Raw genomic sequence first — 20,824 nt, 5'->3', positions numbered from 1 at the left:
TCCCCCTCCGTCACTGGGAAGCCATTCCCTCCCTCTTGTCCTGTCACTATAATTCCTGATGAAGAATCCCTCCCACTTTTCCTTGTAGGCTCATTCTGAGGTTTCCAGGAAACTGAACCTTCTCCAAGCAAACTTTCCAAGCCTGTCAATATCCCAAAGTGTCCCACTGGATATGACTGAGTCACTGGGAGGTCTCCATATTCCGTATTTTAATAGGAACAGCTCAAACAAGTAATTTATTTCCATATGTTCTCAAGAGTACAAAATATTCCCTGGCTCCAGATCCAACTGCTCAGCCCTTAAATATATCTACACCCCTTTCCTTCCATTGGGAATAACTGAGCTCCAGCAGGAATAAGTATCTCAAATATAACCTCTTGGAAATGTCCTCTGATACAAAAAATCCCTTTTTTCTAGTGTATAATTCCATGAGAACACCTCTGCCATCCCTTTATCCCAAAAAATAGCTCTGTGCCACAGGCTGGGGGGGGCGGGGGTCTTTATTGCTGGATTTCACCAGGCTGGATTGTGCTTACCTTTCCCAAAGTTCTGCTCACAGCTTCAGCTGAGGAATTGCTGTGGGAATACTACAGGAACAGGCAAAGAAATAGAAAAAAAAAATGGGAAAAGCTGTGGGTTTTTACACTGGGAAGCCCATCCCAAGGTTTGAACCATTAAACAGTGAGCTGCTGTTGCAAAAAACCAGGAGTCAGCCCAGCTAGACAAGGCTTCCCTGCTCAAGGGAAACCCCCCAAAATCCTATTGCATTAAAATGGAGCAGGAAAAGCCTCTGAACTGAGCCCCTTCCAGCACAGCTCCTTTTCACACACTTTATTCTAGGAGATGTTTTGGTCTCCTAAGTGCCCAATTCCATGGGAGCTGGAGCAGCTGGAAGGTGAGAAGTGACAGGATCCAAGTGCCAGACTGCTCCAGTTTCCATGCAATCATAAAACCAAGGAAGCAGCACTTGGCTGCCACCTGCCCCTATTTGCTGCTCAGAGACTCCAAACTCCTGGAATGAAACTCCATGAATGAAACTCCTGGAATGAAAGCTGCTCCCACTTGCTGGGATCTTTGGCAAAAGCAGAGAGAAACCAACATTTCCTGAAAAGCAAATTTAGCCAGACTTCTCCTGGATGAAAGTCCACTGGGGAAAACACAGCAAATGTCATAGAGAAACATTGGTTCTCCTGATTGTCCATGTGGCATTGAATTCCCTGGAAAACAAACCTGCACCACCAAGGTACCTAATCCACCCCCTGAATATTCAAGGGATCAACTCCTACAAATTCCCTAGTGTGGTGTCACCCTGCCTGACCATCAGGAGATGGAGCTGGGGAAGGAATTTCCAGAGTAAACCTGGAAATCCACCCTCTCCCAGCTTCCCACCACCAGCCTCCCTCAGGCCAAGGACTGTACAAAGGCTGCAGCCTAAGGAGCAGGAGGCAATCCCAAATCATTCTATGTTCACCAGGGCGTGGAGCTGGGGCTGCCCAGAGTCCGTCTGCGTGTGGAGCACAGTGAGTTCTCCCAGCAGGGACTCCTGTGCTCCAGAGGCCTTACAGTCAGTGCTAGAATTCCCGCTTCCCGGGACTGCTGCCAGACTCTGGTAGGGGCTGTTCTCTGGGAAGGACAGCAGCTTTTCTGGGATTTTGGGGGACACCTCGTATTCCTCATCAGGAAGCTCCGTTTTGTGCCCCTCGTCAGTCTTTGTGGGTCCTTCCACGATGACAAGGAAGGACTTCCAGGGGGTGTTTTTATCATGGATCTGCAAAGGAATAACCAGGAGAGAGAAAGTTGGATACAGAATGACAAGCGAAAGTTTGGATCAAGCTTGTATTTGATATTGGTAGAAAAGGTTTTTGTTATGGAGTCATGGAATGGTTTGGGTTGGAAGACTGGACTGTAAAGATGATCCGGTCCCAACCCCTGCCATGGACGGGGACACCTTCCCCTGTCTCAGGCTGCTCCAAACCCTGTCCAACCTGGTTTGAACAAATCCAGGAATGCACCACCCACAGGTTTTCTGGGAAAACTGTGCCAGGGCCTTCCCAACCTCCCACGGAAGAATTCCTTCCCAACAGCCCACCTAACCCCAACTTTGAACTGGAAGTCTGCTCTGGGCTTGCCCCGTCATTCCAGGGAAGGTGGCTCTGAGGAGGGGTGGGGGCGCTGAGCTGCCCAGCAGCGGAATGTGCCATGGGGACCGTGGGATCGTACCGAGGTGTGCCGGCGCAGCGTGGACTTGTCGGTGAAGGTCCTGCCGCAGGCGTTGCACATGAAGGGCTTCTCACCGGTGTGGATGCGGTGGTGCCGCTGCAGCGCGTTCAGCTGCGTGAACTGCTTCCCACACTGGTCACAGCAGTATGGCCGCTCCCCTGGGAATGCGGCATGGGAGACAGGCTGGGAATGCGGGCAGAGCAGAGCTGCTGCCTCGGGAATGCCCAGCAACCCCTGGCTGACAGGGAATGGTCAGGGAAAACGTCCTGGTGGCACAAGTGTCACACTGAGACCCATGTGGAGGCAGCAAGTTCCTCCCAGCCCCATAAAGGTGTGCAGCTACTCTGTTTTTCCATGGATTTTCCATTGGAGACTCAAGTCTTGCTCAGAATCCAAGTATTCCTCCTCCTTATTCACTCTTCTCTGAGCAAGAACCCCCTGAGCCACCCCCAGCCCTGGGACCACTCTGAAGACACCACAAATGCCCTGTTTGGAAAGAGATCCCATTTGTGGCAGCAGCTCTCTGGCCACAGAGAGAGCAGGCACAGACCTTCCCAGGCATTTTCCCAGGGAATGCTGTGAGAAGATCAGAGAAAAGAGTGAGAAACCATTCTTATCTCACCTTGTTTCACCTGCTGTTGTGCACATGTGGAATGTGTCATGGAGATTTGTTTACCAAAGGGTGATTTCTTAATTGGACACTGGATGGTGTTTGGATGGATTGACCAGTTAGGTCAAAGCTGTATCAGACTGGCTGTAAGGGTTACTGAGTTCCTTAATAAGTATAGTATAATATAGGGTAAGATGATACAATAAAGGAATTAATCAGCCTTCTGCAATCATGGAGTCAATGCTAATTATTACCCAGCTGGAGGCCTGCAGAAACACCCATTCTCCTCCTCCCCACGATAAACCTTCGGAGCTATACCAGAGCTCTCCATCACCAATGATCCTGGCAGCTTATTAAGGTATCTCCACAGCCTGTGGAAGCATTCCAGGGAATTGCTGTCATTCAGGACTAGTGGGAGAAGGGGAGAACATGACACATCCAGCAGTGCACATGGGGAAAATCCTGGCTGAGAATTCCTTGCTGGAATATTGCAGTGGTGAGGAATGTATCCAAGAAAAGGAGAACATCCTACCTGTGTATCAAAAAAAGGGGGACATCTTACCTGTGTGGACTTTGATGTGCTGGTACAGGGAATTCCTCTGGGCAAAGGTCCGGAAGCAAACCTCACATTTGAAGGGCTTGGATCCTGTGTGGATCCGGTTGTGGTGTTTCAAGTATTCCTTGGAGGCAAAGCTCTTCCCACAGGTTTCACACATGAAAGGCCTTTCCCCTAAAAAAGGGGAAAAGCAGGATATAACAAGCATTAAGAGCATTTGGGAAATTCTGGAGCATGTCCTTGCTGTGGGGATACTTAAAAGGTCACCCAGTTCCAAACCATTCCATGGGCAGGGACACCTTCCTCTATCCCAGGTTGCTCCAAGCCACTCCCAACCTGGCCTGGAATTCCAGAGATGGGGACTACACAGCTTCTTTAGGAAAAGTCTTCCAGGGCCTCACCACTCTTACAGGGAGGAATTTCTTCCCAAAATTCAATTTAAATCAACCCTCCCTCAGCTTCATATCACGGGATATCATCGGGAACTTTTCTCAGACAAATCCCAGCTAAGAGACAACAATATCTCATTTTATCTATAAAAATGTGAACAAAAAGCATTTTCTGAAGGCAACATTTTCACTGGAATGTTTGGGATTGGACTTTCCCAGTTTTCCAGCCTCACCTGTGTGGCAGCGCCTGTGGTAAATGAGCATGTGGTTCTGGGTGAAGCGGGCCCCACACTCGTCACACACAAAGGGCTTCTCCCCTGTGTGGATCCTGCAAGGAAGAAGGAATGGTCAAACTCCAGGATGGGCCTTTCCCTCATTGCCACTGAACCTTACTGCTGGATAAACACCCATATCCAAAAATGTTATGGCAAAAGCAAATTTTTCAAGGTGAAATGCAGCCCAATTCCAAACATTCTCTCCAGGTCTTGGCGCCAAATCCTCTGGGATGTGAGGGGAAGCTTCCCAGGGTGTTGGGATGGCTGCTTTTCCTGGAGAGACACATCCACAAGGCGAAATATATCCCCAAGGAGGAGAAATCCCCACCACCAGATGACACCACACCCAAATTAAGGCAGCATTGAGTTCCCAGTGTCCAAAATTCCTGAAAAGGCTATGAGAATGGACAAAAATCAGGTTTTAACCCTCAGAGAGGATTTTTTCCCCTCATAAAAATGTCTCTGGCAGAAGACAGATAAAATAAGTGATAACATCAGGTTAAACCCCTCAGAGATTTTTACTCTGATAAAATGGTCTCTATCACGAGACAAGGTAAAATGACTGATAGAATCAGGTTCAAGCCCCTCAGAGTTAATTTCTGCCCTGATAAAAACACCTTCAGAAAACTAAAACTGACAAAATCATGCTCAACCCCTCAGAGAGGATTTTTTGCCCTGATCAAAATGTCTGCTCTGAGACACATGAAATAACTGATAAAATCACGTTTAAGTCCCTCAGAAATTACTTTTACCCTGATAAAAACACCGTGGGACAGATAAAATAACTATAAAATCACGTTAACCCCCTCAGAGATGATTTTTGCCCTCATGAAAAGGGCTCTGCCCAGAGACAGGTTAAAAAAAAGGGATAAAATTAGGTTAAACCCCTCAGTCTACTTCTGACCCTAATAAAAATGCCCTCAGAAAGATAAAATTTATAAAATCAGGCTAAAATCCCTCAGGATTGATTTTTCCCTTATCAAAATGCTCTGAAGTAGATAAAATACTGACAAAATCAGGTTAAAACCCCTCAGAGATGATTTTTTTCCCTGATAAAAACAGCCTGGGACAGATAAAACCCAGTGGGTGCTGGATCAGCTCCATATGGGTAATATCAGTGACGTGCCACCTCCTCCTATTCCCAGATCCATTGTTTTCCCTACTTCGCCCCCAAATCCATCATTTTCCCATTGAAAATCCTGCCAAATCCTTCCCAAATATTTCCGCACTTATCTTTGTATTGAGTCTAAGGATGTGCTGGAGGAATCCCACCTGGATTTCCCTGCAGCACAGGCCTGGCCCATGCAGGATATGAGGAGAAAACAGGGATTTGGGAGGCTCTGAGGGCTGCACCCCATATGAAAACAGGGATTTGGGAGACCCTGAGGGCTGCACCCCATATGAAAACAGGGATTTGGGAGACCCTGAGGGCTGCACCCCATATGAAAACAGGGATTTGGGAGGCTCTGAGGGCTGCACCCCATATGAAAACAGGGATTTGGGCAGCTCTGAAGGCTGCACCCCGTATGAAGAGAAGCCAAGGATTTAGCAGGCCCTGAGGGCCGCACCTCGAGTCCAGGGAAAGCCGCTCCTACCTCATGTGGGTTTTCAGCGCCGAAGGCTGGGAGAACTTGGCCTCGCACTCGGGGCAGCCGTAGGGCTTGTGTCCCGTGTGCGTTCTCTCGTGGAGCCGCAGGGCTGTCCTGGAGCTGAGCCCCTTGCCACACTGGTGGCACTGGTGGCGCTCCCCGCCGCCCTCGTGCACCTGCAGGATGTGCCTCTTGACGTCCTTCTTCCTCTTGAAGCGCTTGGTGCAGAGCTCGCAGGGGAAGCGGCGCTCGCTGCTGTGCACGTGCCGCTGGTGGCTGCGCAGGTTGCAGCGGTTGGCGAAGGTCTGCGCGCACGTCTCGCAGCGGAACTCCAGCGCCGACGCCACCCCGTGGCTCTGCTGGATGTGCTTCAGGAAGCTCTTCTCGTACAGGAACTCCTTCCTGCACGTGCTGCACTTGAAGGTGCCGCTGCGCTTCTTTTTGTCCGCTTCGCCTTTGGGGAGGTTTTCCGGGGAGGTCCCCTCAGGTTTGCCAGAGTTCTCCTCCTGCTCCCGCTCTCCCTCCTCACCCTTGGGCTCCTTTTCCTCCTCGGCGTTCCGCTGCTGCTCCCGCAGCCTCCGGGTGTATTTTTTCTTTGGGATCTCCACGAACACCTTCCTGCCAGCCAGCCGCCCGCTCGCCCTGCGGATCTTGGCGTAAGGAGCCTTCAGCACTTCCTTCTTTTTGTCCATCTTCTCCTTGGACTTGGCAGCCGGCCCCTCAGGAGATGCTCCATGGCCAGGCATGGCTCCGGAACAATCCGGAGAGTCCCACTCGGCCTTTGCCGTGGGCACAGTGCTCGGGCGGGTGGCACTTTCCTCCTCGGAATTCTGCGACTCCGAGAAGTTCTGCAGCTCCAGCAGCACGGATTCCAGCATCTGCTTCTTCAGCTGGAAGCAAGTCTCGGAGAGATCCAGGCACTTGAGCTTCTCGGCGATCTCAAGCATGCGCTGCACCCTGTCCTCCTCCACCTCCACACGTGCTGTGTACACAAACTCCAGAAAGGAGGCGAAATCTGCCACCTGCACCTCGTTGAGGAACACATTGCTGTGGGGGCCATCCACGGGCTTCTCGTTGAGGAAAACCTCCTTGAAGAACTTGCTGGTGGCGGCCAGCACGGCCTTGTGTGCCGGGAACTCGGCGCGGACGCCCTGGTACTCCACGCTGACCGTGACATCGCACAGGTGGCCCAGCAGCCGCAGCTGCTGCATCTCGTTCAGCAGGTTGATGGGGGATGATTTGGATTCCAGCAGAACGGGGTTGCTTTCCATCTTCCTTCTCCGTGCTAACGAGATCCCACATCAGACAGCAGAATTCCACAGGTTTGCAGTAGCTGGGGCTGGGAGGAGATCCGAAATCGTTCAATCCAACCTTGGACCAATCTCCAGAACCTCAAGAAAACCACAAAGTGAATCTGAGCTTAAATCCCAACCCTAATTTTCCATGAAACCCTTCAGGCTGTCAGAAGCTGGGATAGGGATGGAGCCAACAGAGCTAGATCGAAGTTAAGGCACCTGGAATTAAGGAATGATTCCTAGCCTCGCCAGGCAACAATAAAAGGAAGGCAAGATTAAGCAAAAGCTAACTGTTGTCCTAAAATACACCTGAAAATGCTGTCCACATAAAATTCCAAACGCTTATGTGATGGATAATCATATTCACACAACTGAAAATCCCACAAATGATGGGAGTTCCTCAAAACGGACTCACAGCCTGCACATTCTGAAGGCCCATTTCCAACTTTCCATCGGCCTCTATTTCTTGGGAATGCTTGAAGCTGCTCCAAAGCTTGTAAAAGAGTGGAAGTTTTGGGGTGTTTTTCCAAACATCTGACCACAGAACAAACCAGATTTCTATGGATTTAAAGGTGCCCTGAGGAATCTGTTGAGTCTAACCCTGTTACTACTGGAATCTGAGGAATTCCTTTCCATGGCTTGGGAATTAAATGATGTCTCACCCAATGCTTTATAAACAATCAGTGATACCAAAATCCCACTTTTTTACCACAATAAAGTGATTTTTAACTACTTCTCGTGTTATTTGACAACTACCCCTCTAATTCCATTTGAGCACTGTCCATTTCTCAGGAATGTCCATTTCTTATTTCCCCTTCCAGAGGCAAAACTGGCTGGAAAGAGGCAAAAAGCTCCAGCCCAAAGGGGAATGGGAGAGGATTCCCAGGCGGCTGCTGCTGAAGCCATGGAGAACCCCACAGTGCCCACTTCCAATCCCATTCGCAAAGGTCTCTAGATCACATGGGAATGATGAGGTGGGGGAAAGGATCGGGGAAAAAAGGGGAGAGGAAATGGGGGAAGGGTGGGAGAAGAAAAGGGAGGGGGAAAGAACTGGGGGAAAGAGGAGAGGGGGAGAATGAGGGGTGAAGAGGGGAGAAAAGGAAGGGGGCGGGGCCAGCCCCGCACTCACGGCTCCCGGCCCGCTGCCGGTCTGTTCCCGGTCCTGTCCCGGTGCGTGCGGCCCCGGGCGCGGCCGGAAGCGCTGACGCGCCACGGCCCCGGCGGAGGCGCGCCGGACGTGACGTCACGGAGAAGAGCCGGGTGTTGCTAGGCAACGCAGCCTAGCCCCCGGATTTGGCATTCCCAAATCCCGGCGTTTTCCCCTGGGCGAATGAAGGAGGGACGGGCTGGGCGGAACTGGCAGCTTTATTAAAGGAGGAATGGGTGATAGCGGCCGCACTGCGCCGTGTTTGTATAAACACACACCCTACCCTGCCCATTCCGAATGGGATGCTCCCGCAGCTTTGGGAAAAAGAAACCTCTGGACAGATGCAAACATTTCAGTGGAATAAACACCCTCATGAGGAATTACACCTTTACCTCCTGCAATGCAGCTCCCGAGGCAGTGACCATCGAGAATGATTCCCTGCATTCCAAAGGATAATACCCACCATTCTGCCTCCAACAGTCCATTCTGGGTCTAAAAGTGACTTTATAAGTACAAAAGGGAGGGGTGAGTGTTCCCGGTGTCCCCAAGCCCAGGTGTCATGTGAGCTGCTGCTGCTTTAGCACTTCCTCGTTTATAAAGTTTCCCGTGGTCAACTGATCAAATTTCCGGCATTGGATCTCCTCCTGGATGCACTTCTGCTAAAGTCTCTATTTTGGACCAATTGTTGTCTTTTTTTTGTGTGAGGTCAATCAAGAAGTTTCTCCAGTGAGCATTCCGGTCATGGATCTGGGAAAAAAGAAGGAAGTGGGACAGGAAAACAATTAGATCTGATTTTTAACTGCCAAACATTTAACTTCATCCAGAGCTAAATCAAACAATTTTGGGATAACTCCATGATGAAGTTTTAACTCAAACACAAACAAGACTCTTGCCAAATCTGTGCTGAATTTTTGGCTTTGCTGCCATGGAACTCTTCCAAAATCAGCTGGAATTTCAGCACACAGGCAAAATATTGACTTGGAGCTGGAAGGGAGCCTCCTGTTCTGTGTGTGCTGTCACTTCCAGGACCTGGAGGTCTCTGGGAAGAGCAGAGCTCAGCATTTTCCAGTGGAATGCCGGGAATGTGTTACGAGGCTGGAATAAGGGTTAAAGCATCGAAGACTGCAGTTAATCCATAAAAAAATCTAAAATCTCAAGTCCTTTCTCAAATGTTTTCGTGGAATCTTTCAATGGAAAAGATCTCAGAGATGATGATCATTAGGAAGTGCTGTATCCAGTCACTTCCAGGGATGGTGACTCTTCACCTAGGGCTGGGAGATGAGTGGACTGGTAGCCAGCAGTGGGAGCTGCTGTGCCATTGGAGCAAAATCCCACAAATTTCAGGAAGAGATTTTAAGATGGTGGTTCACCATGCTGCCCTGAAACTAGTCCCTAGCACAGCCCCTTCCGAGGGCTGGAAATTCCCGCTGCCTGGGGGAGGTGGCACTGAGAATGGGGAAGATCCTGTGGATGTCCTACCGCTACGTGTCGGCGCAGGGTGGACACATCAGTGAAGGTCCTCTCGCAGGCCCGGCACTTGTAGGGCTTCTCTCCAGTGTGGATGCGCTGGTGCCGCCGCAGAGCTCCCTGCTGTGTGAAGGCCTTCCCACACTGCTCGCAGAAATAGGGACGGGTCTCTGGGAATAACAATCCCAGCAAACACAGGGTTAGGATCACATAGGAGAGAGCAGCTGGCTCTTCAGCCCCTTCCCTGGAAGTGTCCAAGGCTGGATGGGGTTTGGAATAACCTGGGAGAGTGGAAGGTGTCCATGGCAGGGGGTGGAATGAGATGACCCCTAAGGTCCTTCCAATCCCAGCCATCCCATGATAAATATTTCCCAATACCTGCCAAGGCTACAGCCATGCATTACTCCAAATTTCTTCAGCTGCACAATCCAGGCCTCAGTTTTCTAGCATAACACACAATGCTCCCATTAGCCAGGGTCAGGATGACGCCTACTTCCCAACGGAATTTCCATCCTTGGAGCTGTCCAATGAATGCTTGGACGTGGCACTCAGTACTCTGGGCTGCTGACAAAGTGGGGAGTGGGCATAGCTTGGACTCTATGACCTCGGAGCTCTTTCCTAACCTCAGTGATTCTGGGATCCCCTAATTCAGCAATGGGATGGAATGTCCACATCCACTGTGGGAAGTACCACAAAGCCACCATTCCTTTTCCCAGCCTTGGAATTACCTGCATGGACGTTGCTGTGCTGGGCCAGGGAGGCTCTGAGACCGAAGGCTTTCCCACAAACTTCACACCTGTAGGGTTTGGCTCCCAGGTGACAGCGCCTGTGGCACTTCAGGTACTCGTTGGTGGCAAAGTCCTTCCCGCACACGTCACATCTGAAGAGCCGCTCTCCTGAGGGAAGAGAAACTGAACATTGGGAATTCTCACAGGGGAATTTTGTCCTTCAGAGTCAGCCTACAAATCACAGAACCCAGGCTGGAAAGACCTCCAAGGTCATCGAGTCCAACCTCTGCCCAATCCCCACCTCGGCAACCAGTGCCACATCCAGCTGTCCCCTGAGCACGTCCAGGCATCCACCCATTCCAGTGCCTGATAACCCTCTCCATGAAGGAATTCTTCCTCATATTCAACCTGAGTCTCCCCTGGCACCACTTGAGGACATTCCTCTCACCCTATCACTTGTTCCTTGGGAACAGAGCCCAAATTCCCCCTGGCTCCTGTCAGGGAATTGTGGAAAGCAACAAAGTCCTTCCAGAGTCTCCTTTTCTCCAGGCTAAAAGTCCTTCTACCCCTATGAATTCCTTCGTGGTACTTGGATACGCTTTCATGAGTTACAAAAAAAAAAGGAGGGGTTTTTATTTCATATCTCAGCAATAAAACAGGAAAGAGATGGAAAAACCACCTGGAATATTTAATTCCCACCTGTGTGTGTCCTTTTGTGGCCAGTGAGTTTTCCTCTGTCGGCAAAGGAAGCACCGCAGTCCTCACAAATGTAGGGCTTCTCCCCAGTGTGGGATCTAATGGAGAGAAAGCATCAAAGATTAGTAATTAACTAGGTCTTGATCCCTAAAATAATGGATTTGAAACCATGTTTGGATTTTAAATGTAGTGGGAAAAGGAAATTCTGCTCCCTCAGAAAACTGAGTGTCTACAGGTACAGGTGCTACACTCCAGGAGTAAAATTCCCATTTAAAATTGACCTTTTAAAATTCAAAATTCCCATTTAAAATTTACCTTTTCCTCACTTTCAGGCCCTAAAAAATCCACCTTTTTCTCCCAGACAGCTCAGAGCATGGGAAAGGAGAAAGAAGGGAAAATGACAGAAAATCAGACAGAATCAGAAAAATCTGAGCCTAATGTTTGGTCTTAACCTATTGCAACCTAAAGAAGATGCTGTCCAAAATAATTCCTGATTTTGAGCTGTCAGAACTAAGGATTATCATCAATCTTCTCTGGAGAAAGATGGGAAATTCCATGGGATGATTCACTCTCTCCTGGGAGAGGGCACATCTACACAGACATCACCAGGGAATAACTCATCATGTGAACCTCCAGCCGAGTAGTGTGGATTTGGAGTTGCACATGAGGATGAAATCCCATGGGAATTCCTTGCTCCAAGAGCGAGCACAGCTCAGAATCCATTTTCCAGGAACCCTGACTCACTCTTCATCACTGAGGATCATAGTGGGATTTTAGAGCCTGTCCGAAATGACAGATATTCCTTGCAAGTTTGGACAGGGTATCCATGTCGTAATCCTGACCATGGGAAATGCAACATGGGGCCAAAGCCTTTGCATAAGGGAATTAATCACAGATCCCACTGATCCAAATATCCTGATGTTCCTGCTCTAAGGGGCAAGGAATGGGCATGGCTGGAATCTGACCTGGTATGGATCTTGAGCTGGGAAGGCTGAGCAAACCTGGAGTGACACACGCCACACTCGTAGGGCTTCTCGCCAGTGTGCGTCCGCATGTGGAACACCAGCGCCGTGTGGGAGCTCAGGATCTTGCCGCACACGGAGCACAGCGGCCGCTTGGCCCTGCCCTCATGCTTTCGCATGGAGTGAGTCCTCACATCCCGCTTCCTCTTGAAGGTGGCCTGGCAGAGGCTGCAGGAGAACCTCCTCTCCTCATTGTGCACATAGGCACGGTGCTCCTTCCAGCTGGTATAGCTGGCGAAGGCCTTGCTGCACACCTCACAGCGGTACACGTTGCCAGGCAGGCTCCGGTGCACATCCCGGCAGTGATCCACATATTTTTTCCGGGAAACAAACTGCTCCTGGCACTTGTCGCAATGGATCACGTAGATGGATTTCTTGTTGGCCACACTTTCACTGGCCTTCTTTAGTTTAAACCCTGGTTCAGGTTCTTGGCTGTCCTTCTCTGTTGAGGCTTCATCCTCCTCCTCCTCAGAACATACCTCGTTGTCCCTGCTTCCTTCAACTTCCGAGTATCCTGTGTCATAGTCTCCCTGCTCCTCGCCCTTCACACTCATTCCACCTCCATCTTCATTTGCTCTTTTAGCTTCCTGGGATTCCTCTTGCTCCTTGCTCCTTTCTGCTTCAGCAATGGATGAATTCCTGGCATCTTCCTCACACTCTGAGGTTTCTGGTGTCCCATCCCAAGTCTCTCCGTTGGGATCTTTGTCACGGCATGTGGGGTTTAGGCCATGTGTGGGTGGAACCACCATCCAATAAACAGGCAGGAGTTTCCTCTCTTCCCCAGACTCATGGATTTTCCTGTTAAAAACGGAGGACAACTTCCATTAAGTTTAATTGAAACTTATTAATTGTTCCAATTCAGGCCTTGGGGGAAGAGTCCTTTCCCTTGAATTGTTCCTTGCACATTTAAGAAATTCCCAGCATGTTTGGAAAGCCTGAAAATAGGGAGATTTTGGGAAGAGTTGGACCAGATAATTAAAGAAAATTAAAATGCCTCAGTTCATTAAGATCTGTATTTTTCACCTGACTAGGAATGTAGGATGGACTTTTCCTCCCAGGCCATGAAATCATGGATTTAAACTAAAGGAAATAGAGATTAAATGCCTAGATAGAGACACAAAATTCCTATTTAAAACCCCAAATCTCAGGATTCCAAAGAAATCTGGTTGCACAAGTCCCCCTTAATCCAGTGGGAAATTCCCTAAATTGCCCATCTAGGAGACCTCAATCCAGTCATCGTCACTGCAAGGTCAAATGAAAAATCCCTATTTTAGCATGCTTCGAGTCAGATCCAAGGAATTCTGGAACTGAGACAGGGAGAACTCCAGGAATGATTTATCACAGAATCCCAAGGAAGTGCATTCCCAGAAATGCCATACCTGAGATGGGAGGTGTAGGCAGCCCTGTGGGTGAAGCTGGCGGGGCAGTGCTGGCACCTATAGCACCCATCCCCCGTGTGTGTCCGGATGTGCGCGGCCAGGCTGCACTTGGAGCTGATGGCCTTGTCACAGTAGGGACACACCTGGGATTCCTGCTTCTGCTCCTTCTCCCTGCAGAGAGAATGACCATCCTTGTTTTCCAGGCTGGTGATATCCACACACAGTCTGGTTGGGGAATGTGTCTTGTTGCATTTGGGCAGCTTTGCTGGCCTGGATTTTGGGGCTGGAAAAGCTGTGGCCTCCTGCTCCAGGCCTCCTGCTTGGCCACCAATGAGCTCATAGCCCGGCAGAAGCTCCTTATGTTTCTGCCTATCCCAAAGTTTTCTCTGCATGGGAATTGCCATGACCTGGGAAGAGTTCCTGGGGTTTTCCTCTTGCTGGATACAAGGCCACTGTGATCCCCTCTTTTCACCCCTCTGCCCTTTCATGTGGAGGCTCAAATCCAAGCCCTTCCTGCCTTCTGCTTTCACTTCCTCACAGATATCAAGCAAATCCTTGCATTCCAGCCTTTCCGCTATTTCCTTCATCCTCTGGAGTTTTCCCGCCTCTATCTCCACTTCTGCTGTGTACACAAACTCCAGGAAGGAGGTGAACTCCTCGGTGTAGATGTCCTGCAGAGTCACCGTGCACTTCTGGGTGTCCAGTATCTCCTGGTGCAGGAAGAGCCCCTTGAAGTAGTTGCTGGAAGCTGCCAGGACGGCTTTATGAGCCAGGATTTCCTCCTGAATTCCCAGGTGTTGGGTGAGGACTGTCACGTCACAAAGGTGCCCAAGCTGGTAGAGGGAATACAGAGCCCTCAGGAGGTTGGGAGCAGCAACCTTGGACTTCATCAGGATTTTCTTCTTCTCCATCCTGCCAGAAGAAACAGAAAAACGTTGGAATATTTTTTCTTGTCTTTCCATTCAAGTATGGCAGGGAAAGCTCAGTGGAATTCCATGCCATAATTCCTTGTTCACCCTTCACCTTGTTCACCAGCTTCATGTCCCTGATGTGGGGACACAACCCTAATTGCAGAACCACTGATATTGGAAAAGACCTTCAACCTTTGATGGGTCACCACCACCTGAACTAAACCATCTCCCAGGAGCAGGAAATTGAGGGAATATAGGCAAAAGAGTGTTTCCTAAATTCTATTGGAAAAGGATTGCTCACATCCAGATTCCTACTGGGTAATTCCAACAGCCAGCAGGGATCTCTGCAATGCTCTCAACCCAACACCTGCCAACTATTCCCATGTGGAGACACAACCCCACCACACTGGAAACAGTGCAGATCCCAAGGTTCAGCTCCAAAATCCACAGGAGCTTCCAGCCCATCTGCTGCCTCCGTATTTTCCAGCAGGAAATCCTGATTTCTGTGCAGTGCTTAGAGAAATCAATGAGAGCAGCACGTGCTAATTTCCTGCTGCTCCTTTGCAAGATTCCCATCTGTGATAAGATCCTGATCTGTGTTCCCACTGGAGCTCCTCTAACACCAGGATCTGACACGGAGCCCAATGGAAGAGATAAATTCCAAGATCATCTCCAAGTTCAGCTTCTTCTGAATTAAAGCCCCCCAGCAACTGAAGCATCTTTCCACAAATCCACCAATTCCCACCATTCTTTCCTTCAGAAAAAAACCCTGAGATTTGTAGTTTTTGTTCCCATTTGGAAACTGATCTTTAGTTTTCCAAAGTGCTGCTGAATACTTACGTCTCCAGAACACTCACTCCAATGATTTAAACAAAAACCCCATTCCCTCCTCATTTTATGTGTTTGTTTGTAACTTCTTTCCAGTTTTTTTCCTTGGCAGTTTGGGAAAAAATAGTTTAAAAATGTGCACACAAGCGCAAGATTTGCAGAAAGCATAATTAATCCATGAGATTACTTGCAAAGACAATTTAATTGCATCAGAACTGATGCAAAACTCAAACTGTATTTCAATTCAATTACAGGGTTCCTGAAGGGAAACTGGAATCAGTGCAACTGGAATTGGTACAATTCCTTTAAAAAATAAAGCCCAACAGTGGCCTGAATCTCCGAAAAAATATTAATAGTTGTGTTATTTTATAATCTCCATTTACCTGTTGGAAAATTTCTGTTTTATCCACCTGAAAATCTCCATTTATGCTCCAAAGCATCCCTATTTATCGTTCAGGATCAATCTCCATTTACCCCTCCAATCTCCATTTATTTTCCAGGAAAATCCCCATTTATGCTCCAGGGGAAATAAAAAAAAAAAAAAAAAAAAAAAAAAAAAAAAAAAAAAAAAAAAATCTCCGTTTATGCTCCAGAGAATTTCCTTTCTCCCTCCAGCAAACTGCTGACCAAATTTCTCTAAAAGCCCTAAAGTTTGGTTTTTTTTTTTTTTTGAAACACAGAGCACTTGGATTTCTCCCTAACCACGTTACCTTCGGGATACCCCTGGAAAGGCTCCTCCCCCGAGGAACACAAGGCTGGCCCGGCACCGACGCTCACCATCCTCCGGGAATGCTGCCGCGCCGTGTTGCTCCTCGTGCCACTGGCACAGCCGGGATCATCTTCTGGATTTTGAATGCAGCCACAAGATTTGTATCCGTGCGCAGATATCCGGGAAGAGCTGCGAGGGAAGCAGAGATAGGCAATGTTTATCCCAGCGCTTGGCATAAGCGGGAGGCTCGGCGCTCCGGGACGTGAGGGGTCACCTGTGCGCTGCCGGAGGCGGCAGCCGCCGGGAATCATCTCCCGCCCGGCAGGAGCACCGGGAATCCCCTTCCGCCCAGCAGGAGCAGCCGAGATCGCTCCCGCCGCTCCCGGGGGTGATTCCCGGCGCTCCGGGGCTCCATCCCGAGGGTTTTTCCCAGCCCCGGCCCGCCCTCACCTCGCCGCCGCCTGCCGCCCCAGAGCGCCGCCGCCATTTTGAGTGCGGGCAGGGCGTTCCCGCAGACCGGGGGAAAATCCCTTTGGACCCCAACCCGCAAAACACCCCCGAAAACAACAACAACAACAGCAACACTCCCCAAACGACTCATTTCGGAAACAGTTTGTTTTCTTTCACGCTTTCAAAAAGCCACGTTTTATGAGGTTAAATGATGCGTGTCCCCAGTTTGCTGTGGCAGCTCCTCAGCCTCTCCCAGTGTGGATACTGGGATATCCAGGAGGATACCGGCATATCTGTGAGGATACTGGGATAGCCACCGTGGATACTGGGAGATCAGTGCCAGAGTTAAGAGAGGGGTTTATATAAACCAGTATAAAGCGCTGAACTTTAGTGGGGTAAATCTGGCATTAGGAGAAACATGGGGTCTCCCTGTTTCTTCCCACTAGTGATCCCCTATTCCTGTCTTTTATCACATAAAATAATATCAAAGTGGGCTACAAAGCACTTCCAATCTTTTTTTCCAAGATAAATTCCTCTTTTGTAGCATTTTTTCCCCCACTTAAGGTTTTAAAATCTTCACATTTTAACAGCTTATAAAAATGCTGGGTGACTGTAATTCCCTGAGGAAATGTAAAGTAAATTCCTTCATAAAAAATAAATCAGGAAAGGCAGACATCTGTGCTACCCACGTTTTCAATCCTGATTATTTTGTTTGTAGTCAGGGGATGTTTCTATTGTCCAGACACAGCTTTTGAAGTGGGAAGAACGAGCAGCAATATGAGTGATCCATGTTGAAAATGTCAGGATAATATTCCTGTATCTTCACATGAGGGAATGGTGTTTGCTTTTCCTTTACCGGAAAAAACAGTGTGCTCGGCAGCTCTCACCCAGAGGAGTTGGGAAGCTCCCAGCCAATTTAGTCTGAATTCCACAAGGATGGAGGGAATTTCTGGATATGCTGGGCTGTATCCGTGTGTCCATCCCAGGAGGGATTTTCCCAAGGCTGGATTTTGCTCTGCTCTTTGCCACCCGTTTTGTTTCTCAGGAGATTCACTTGATTCTTCAAATCTTCCGGGCACTTGGATGCATTTCAGGGATTCTCTAGAACCCGTGGAATTCTCCATGTCTCTCATGTGGGGAGAGACAAGGAAGAGCATCATAGCTGCTCTTTCCCAATCCCTAATTTTGGAATTTCAACAGGAGGGATGAAACGTGTAGGAGGCAGCTGTGGGAGATGCCAATCTTGGATGTCTTTGGTGGGTGAAGAATTCCAGGTGCCAGGATGGGGAAATAAAACAACCTGTTAAGTCAAAACAACAAAATCCAGGGAAGACTTGAAGCCTGGGAAGTCAGAATTTATTTGAGCACTTCCCTTGGCTGGGAGTGGAGAGATGGCTTGGGCTTTGATTGTGGTGATGAAAACCGGGAAAAGGGGAAAATGGGGTTGGCTCTACCAGTCAGGTTCTGCTCTTGATCCATCCTACTCCTTGAGTTTGTGGCTCAAGGTCAGCCAGGACATCTCCATCAAAGCAAAGGATGGAAGTGTCCCCAAATCCCAGGTTCCTTCCCCCTGGAGCACAGCAGGAAGTGGCACCGGGGTTTTGGCAATTTTGGCTCTTCCCAGCAAAGCTGGGCGGACATTTTGGAACTCTCCAATGAAACATCCTCGTGTGTTTTCCCTGGATCGATATGCCTTCCTTACAGCTCCACCAGAGGATGCTGCAGGCTTTGGAAAGAGCTGCCCGGACTGTAGCCCTGCTCATCCCTTTAATCCAGAGGAATCTGACCATGGATATCAACCATGGCACTGCAAAGAGAGCTTCCAAAAGCCTTTTCTCAGGAGCCAAGCAAGCCTCCAGATCATCCGTGAAACAGAGACAGATCTTTCAGCATGGGCTAAAAATGAAAATTCCAGAGAGAAAATCCTGATGGAGAGCAGCGAGCAGTCCTTGCTACCTGTGTCAGCACTGAGCACTGCTTAGCCTATTGTTCTGCTCTCCATAAGAAATTTTGGCATGGGATTGTGCTACAAATCAAACATCCCATGGATTCTCCCTCTCATGTTCAGTCTCAAGGAGCCAGAGCTCTGTATATCCTAGCAGAACGCTTCCAAGATCCTGGTGTCACTTGAAAAACACAGGAATTGAGGGAAGTCTGTGTGTGTTTTGTCTGAAAAAGAAGATTTTAAAATCCTAAAAACCATCAGAGTTTAATTCCCACCAAGGTTCTGGTGGGAAAAACCTGAACCAAGGAGGAATAGGAGAAGACCTTTAAGATCACCAAGTCCAACCACCAAATTCCAAGATTTGTGTTGGAGGGGACCTTAAAGATTATCCAGTCCAACCCCCTGCCATGGGACACTTACCACTATCCCAGGGTGTTCCAACCTGGCCTTGGACGTTTCCAGGGATGGAGCATCCACAGCTTCTCTGGGAAACCTGTGCCAGGGCCTCCCCACCCTCACAGAGAAGGATTTCTTGCCAACATCCCATCTATCCCTGCAGTCTGGCAGTGGGAAACCATTTCCGCTTGTCCCATCATTCCAGGCCCATGGAAATACTCTCTCTCCATGTTTCTTGTAGCTCATTCAGGTCCTGGAATGCCACATTTGTGTCACCCCAAAGCTTCTCCTCTCCAGGTTGAACACTTGGAGCTCTGGAAAACCAACGACTTTTAACGGATCAAGGTGATAAATAAATTAAATAAAACATAATTAAATAAAAATAAATAACAAACCAACTAAAAGCCCTTTTCACCCCTCTGTGTTCCCTGGGGTTGTGGAGCCAACACTTTGGATGCCAACTTCATGTCCCTGATGTGGGGACACATCCAGGAGTCACTGGAAGGGCTCCCAACAAGGTCAAGACCCCAGCTGGGGAGGGTTTCTCCAGAATGAGCTTGGAGCTAGCTCAGCAGAATCCTGGGCACAAAGGAACACAGGTTTTTGGCTCTGGACTGTGAATTCCAAATGTTCCCTCTCATTTTTTTTCGGGAGCTCATTCCTGTGTAGCAGTGATTGTGATAGTATGTATTCCCACAGCTTCAGGGGAAGAGGGAGTGGGACTGCTTTGGAATTAATTCCCTGCAATCCACAGTCCTGACAAGTGACATGTTAGGGTGATGGAAATCCAAATTCTGGGAGTATATCTATGATGCTTTCCTTCTGACACAAAATAAATCCTCAGTACAGCTCATTTACTTGTTTATCACACGTTTTTAAGCTCTTGGCACTTTGAAAACTTCTTTTCCTCCTTCTCCCAAATATTTTAACCCCTGCTAAACCATGTGCATCAAACCCAGAAGTTGCCTCTGGAAGTAAAGGATTTTCCACCACATTCCATGGATATTCTTGGCCTGATCCACGTATTTTTATCTCCTTAACACTCCCAGTCAAGCCCAAACTGAAAATGTCTTAATTGATTTTGAAATAATTGAACTTTGAAATAGTTGAGTCGGGGGGTTATGGAATATCCTAAAGATACCATTTATTCGTCTGGGATCTGGAAAACAGGTGGATAATGTTTAGTCTCCAGCTAATGGACAGGATGTTAATGCTTTTCCCGGTTGGAAAGGAGCAGCCTCCTGTTTAATTACAGTTCAGTATAAAAGAAATATTCCATTAGCAAAAGGAGATGGGGGGGAAAAAAATCTCTTTTTTTCCCCCTCTCTTCTCCACAGGGTTCCTTCTAACTCAAAATACGCAATAAAGCTGTACAGAATGCAGAGGATCCCAGGGAGTAAATTCAGATTAGCGCCTTGCTGCAAGCCAGAACAAATCCAGCAAAACAACCCCCAAAGTTATTCTTAATGGCAAGGAAAGAGGGAACTCCTGCCAGATTTACACTCCTGTTGTTTCAAGACTTCGATTAAAAGATTTCATGGAGATCATTCCGGACAAATTCCAGCTGATCCCAGCTGTTCACCAGGGAAAATTATAAGTAAAATAAATCTAAATACATCAGATTAAGTGATATTTTTCCAACAGCTGTCTGTGTTTTTCCCTTGTTCCCCAGAAAGCAGCATTCCCTCACAAGATCCCAACTTCTCATCCTCCTACAGATGCCTCTATGCCTCTTGACTTTTACCAGAATTATCCCAATATTTTTTAATGCAAATGTATGTCTTCCCAGCAATAATATTTTTCCCTCAGTGTTTGTTTTTCCTTAGTGCTGAGCACTCACTGTGGTTTGTGAATCCAAATTATTTGGGGAAAAAACAAGAATTTCAGTTTATATCTGCGTCCTGAACCTGAGTGTTTTCAGGGAGAGTATTCCTTCCTCCAGGTGCTCCTGCAGGGATGAGAAAATGCCCTTTTTTAGTCCTAGTTTGGGTGTGGAATCTTGGCATAGGAATGACTAAACATGGAAGGAGCAGCTGCCTGGAGAAACAAACACCTGGCAAAATATTTTGGGGAATTTCAGGATGAGTCATCCCAGGCCTCGCTGGGGAAGCTCAGCCCCAGCTGCAGCTACGGTGATTGCCTTCAGTCCACAGAATCCCATGGAATTACTTGAGGTTGGACAAGACCTCTGGATTTGCTGAGTCCAACCTGT

The 20,824-nt window shown here is 48.5% G+C and overlaps 2 protein-coding genes across 4 annotated transcripts; both read right to left on the bottom strand.

The window, feature by feature from the left end:
* Positions 1-192: 192 nt before the first annotated feature.
* On the bottom strand, positions 193-8,153 carry LOC110474321 (GDNF-inducible zinc finger protein 1). Of its 2 annotated transcripts, none has more exons than XM_085575723.1 (6): positions 8,064-8,153; positions 5,646-7,030; positions 4,009-4,103; positions 3,393-3,560; positions 2,221-2,378; positions 193-1,768 (listed from the first exon to the last, which is right to left on the bottom strand). In XM_085575723.1, exons 2-6 carry the CDS (start codon positions 6,908-6,910, stop codon positions 1,457-1,459), a joined length of 1,998 nt encoding a protein of 665 aa, XP_085431849.1. In that variant the 5' UTR covers positions 6,911-7,030; positions 8,064-8,153; the 3' UTR covers positions 193-1,456. The 2 variants fall into 2 exon arrangements, with proteins under 2 accessions (XP_085431849.1, XP_085431850.1); XM_085575724.1 differs by having other exon boundaries at positions 5,646-6,978.
* A 128-nt stretch (positions 8,154-8,281) lies between these two features.
* LOC110474320 (GDNF-inducible zinc finger protein 1) lies at positions 8,282-16,552 on the bottom strand. Of its 2 annotated transcripts, none has more exons than XM_021537641.4 (8): positions 16,272-16,552; positions 15,890-16,010; positions 13,374-14,285; positions 11,938-12,792; positions 10,976-11,070; positions 10,277-10,444; positions 9,561-9,718; positions 8,282-8,828 (listed from the first exon to the last, which is right to left on the bottom strand). In XM_021537641.4, exons 1-8 carry the CDS (start codon positions 16,420-16,422, stop codon positions 8,700-8,702), a joined length of 2,589 nt encoding a protein of 862 aa, XP_021393316.4. In that variant the 5' UTR covers positions 16,423-16,552; the 3' UTR covers positions 8,282-8,699. The 2 variants fall into 2 exon arrangements, with proteins under 2 accessions (XP_021393316.4, XP_085431836.1); XM_085575710.1 differs by having other exon boundaries at positions 15,823-16,010; positions 16,272-16,383.
* Positions 16,553-20,824: the final 4,272 nt, after the last annotated feature.

This window comes from Lonchura striata, chromosome 3, assembly GCF_050655825.1.
Source record: "Lonchura striata isolate lonStrDom1 chromosome 3, ASM5065582v1, whole genome shotgun sequence".
Taxonomy (NCBI): domain Eukaryota; kingdom Metazoa; phylum Chordata; class Aves; order Passeriformes; family Estrildidae; genus Lonchura; species Lonchura striata.
The sequence above is the reverse complement of the archived record's forward strand: the minus strand, read 5'-3'. Positions and strand labels throughout refer to the sequence as shown.

Bases quoted from the DNA above. Each gene is read 5' to 3' on its own strand.
- LOC110474321 (XM_085575723.1), bottom strand. From the start codon at position 6,910: ATGGAAAGCAACCCCGTTCTGCTGGAATCCAAATCATCCCCCATCAAC. The intron at 4,104-5,645 runs GTAGGAGCGGCT...TCTTCCTTGCAG, and splicing joins GCGCTGAAAACCCACATGAG to GATCCACACAGGGGAGAAGC. The intron at 3,561-4,008 runs GTGAGGCTGGAA...CCCCTTTTTTAG, and splicing joins CCACAGGCGCTGCCACACAG to GGGAAAGGCCTTTCATGTGT.
- LOC110474320 (XM_021537641.4), bottom strand. From the start codon at position 16,422: ATGAGTCGTTTGGGGAGTGTTGCTGTTGTTGTTGTTGTTTTCGGGGGT. The intron at 9,719-10,276 runs GTAATTCCAAGG...TGTTATTCCCAG, and splicing joins GCACAGCAACGTCCATGCAG to AGACCCGTCCCTATTTCTGC. The intron at 8,829-9,560 runs GTAGGACATCCA...CTTTTTTCCCAG, and splicing joins CCCTGCGCCGACACGTAGCG to ATCCATGACCGGAATGCTCA.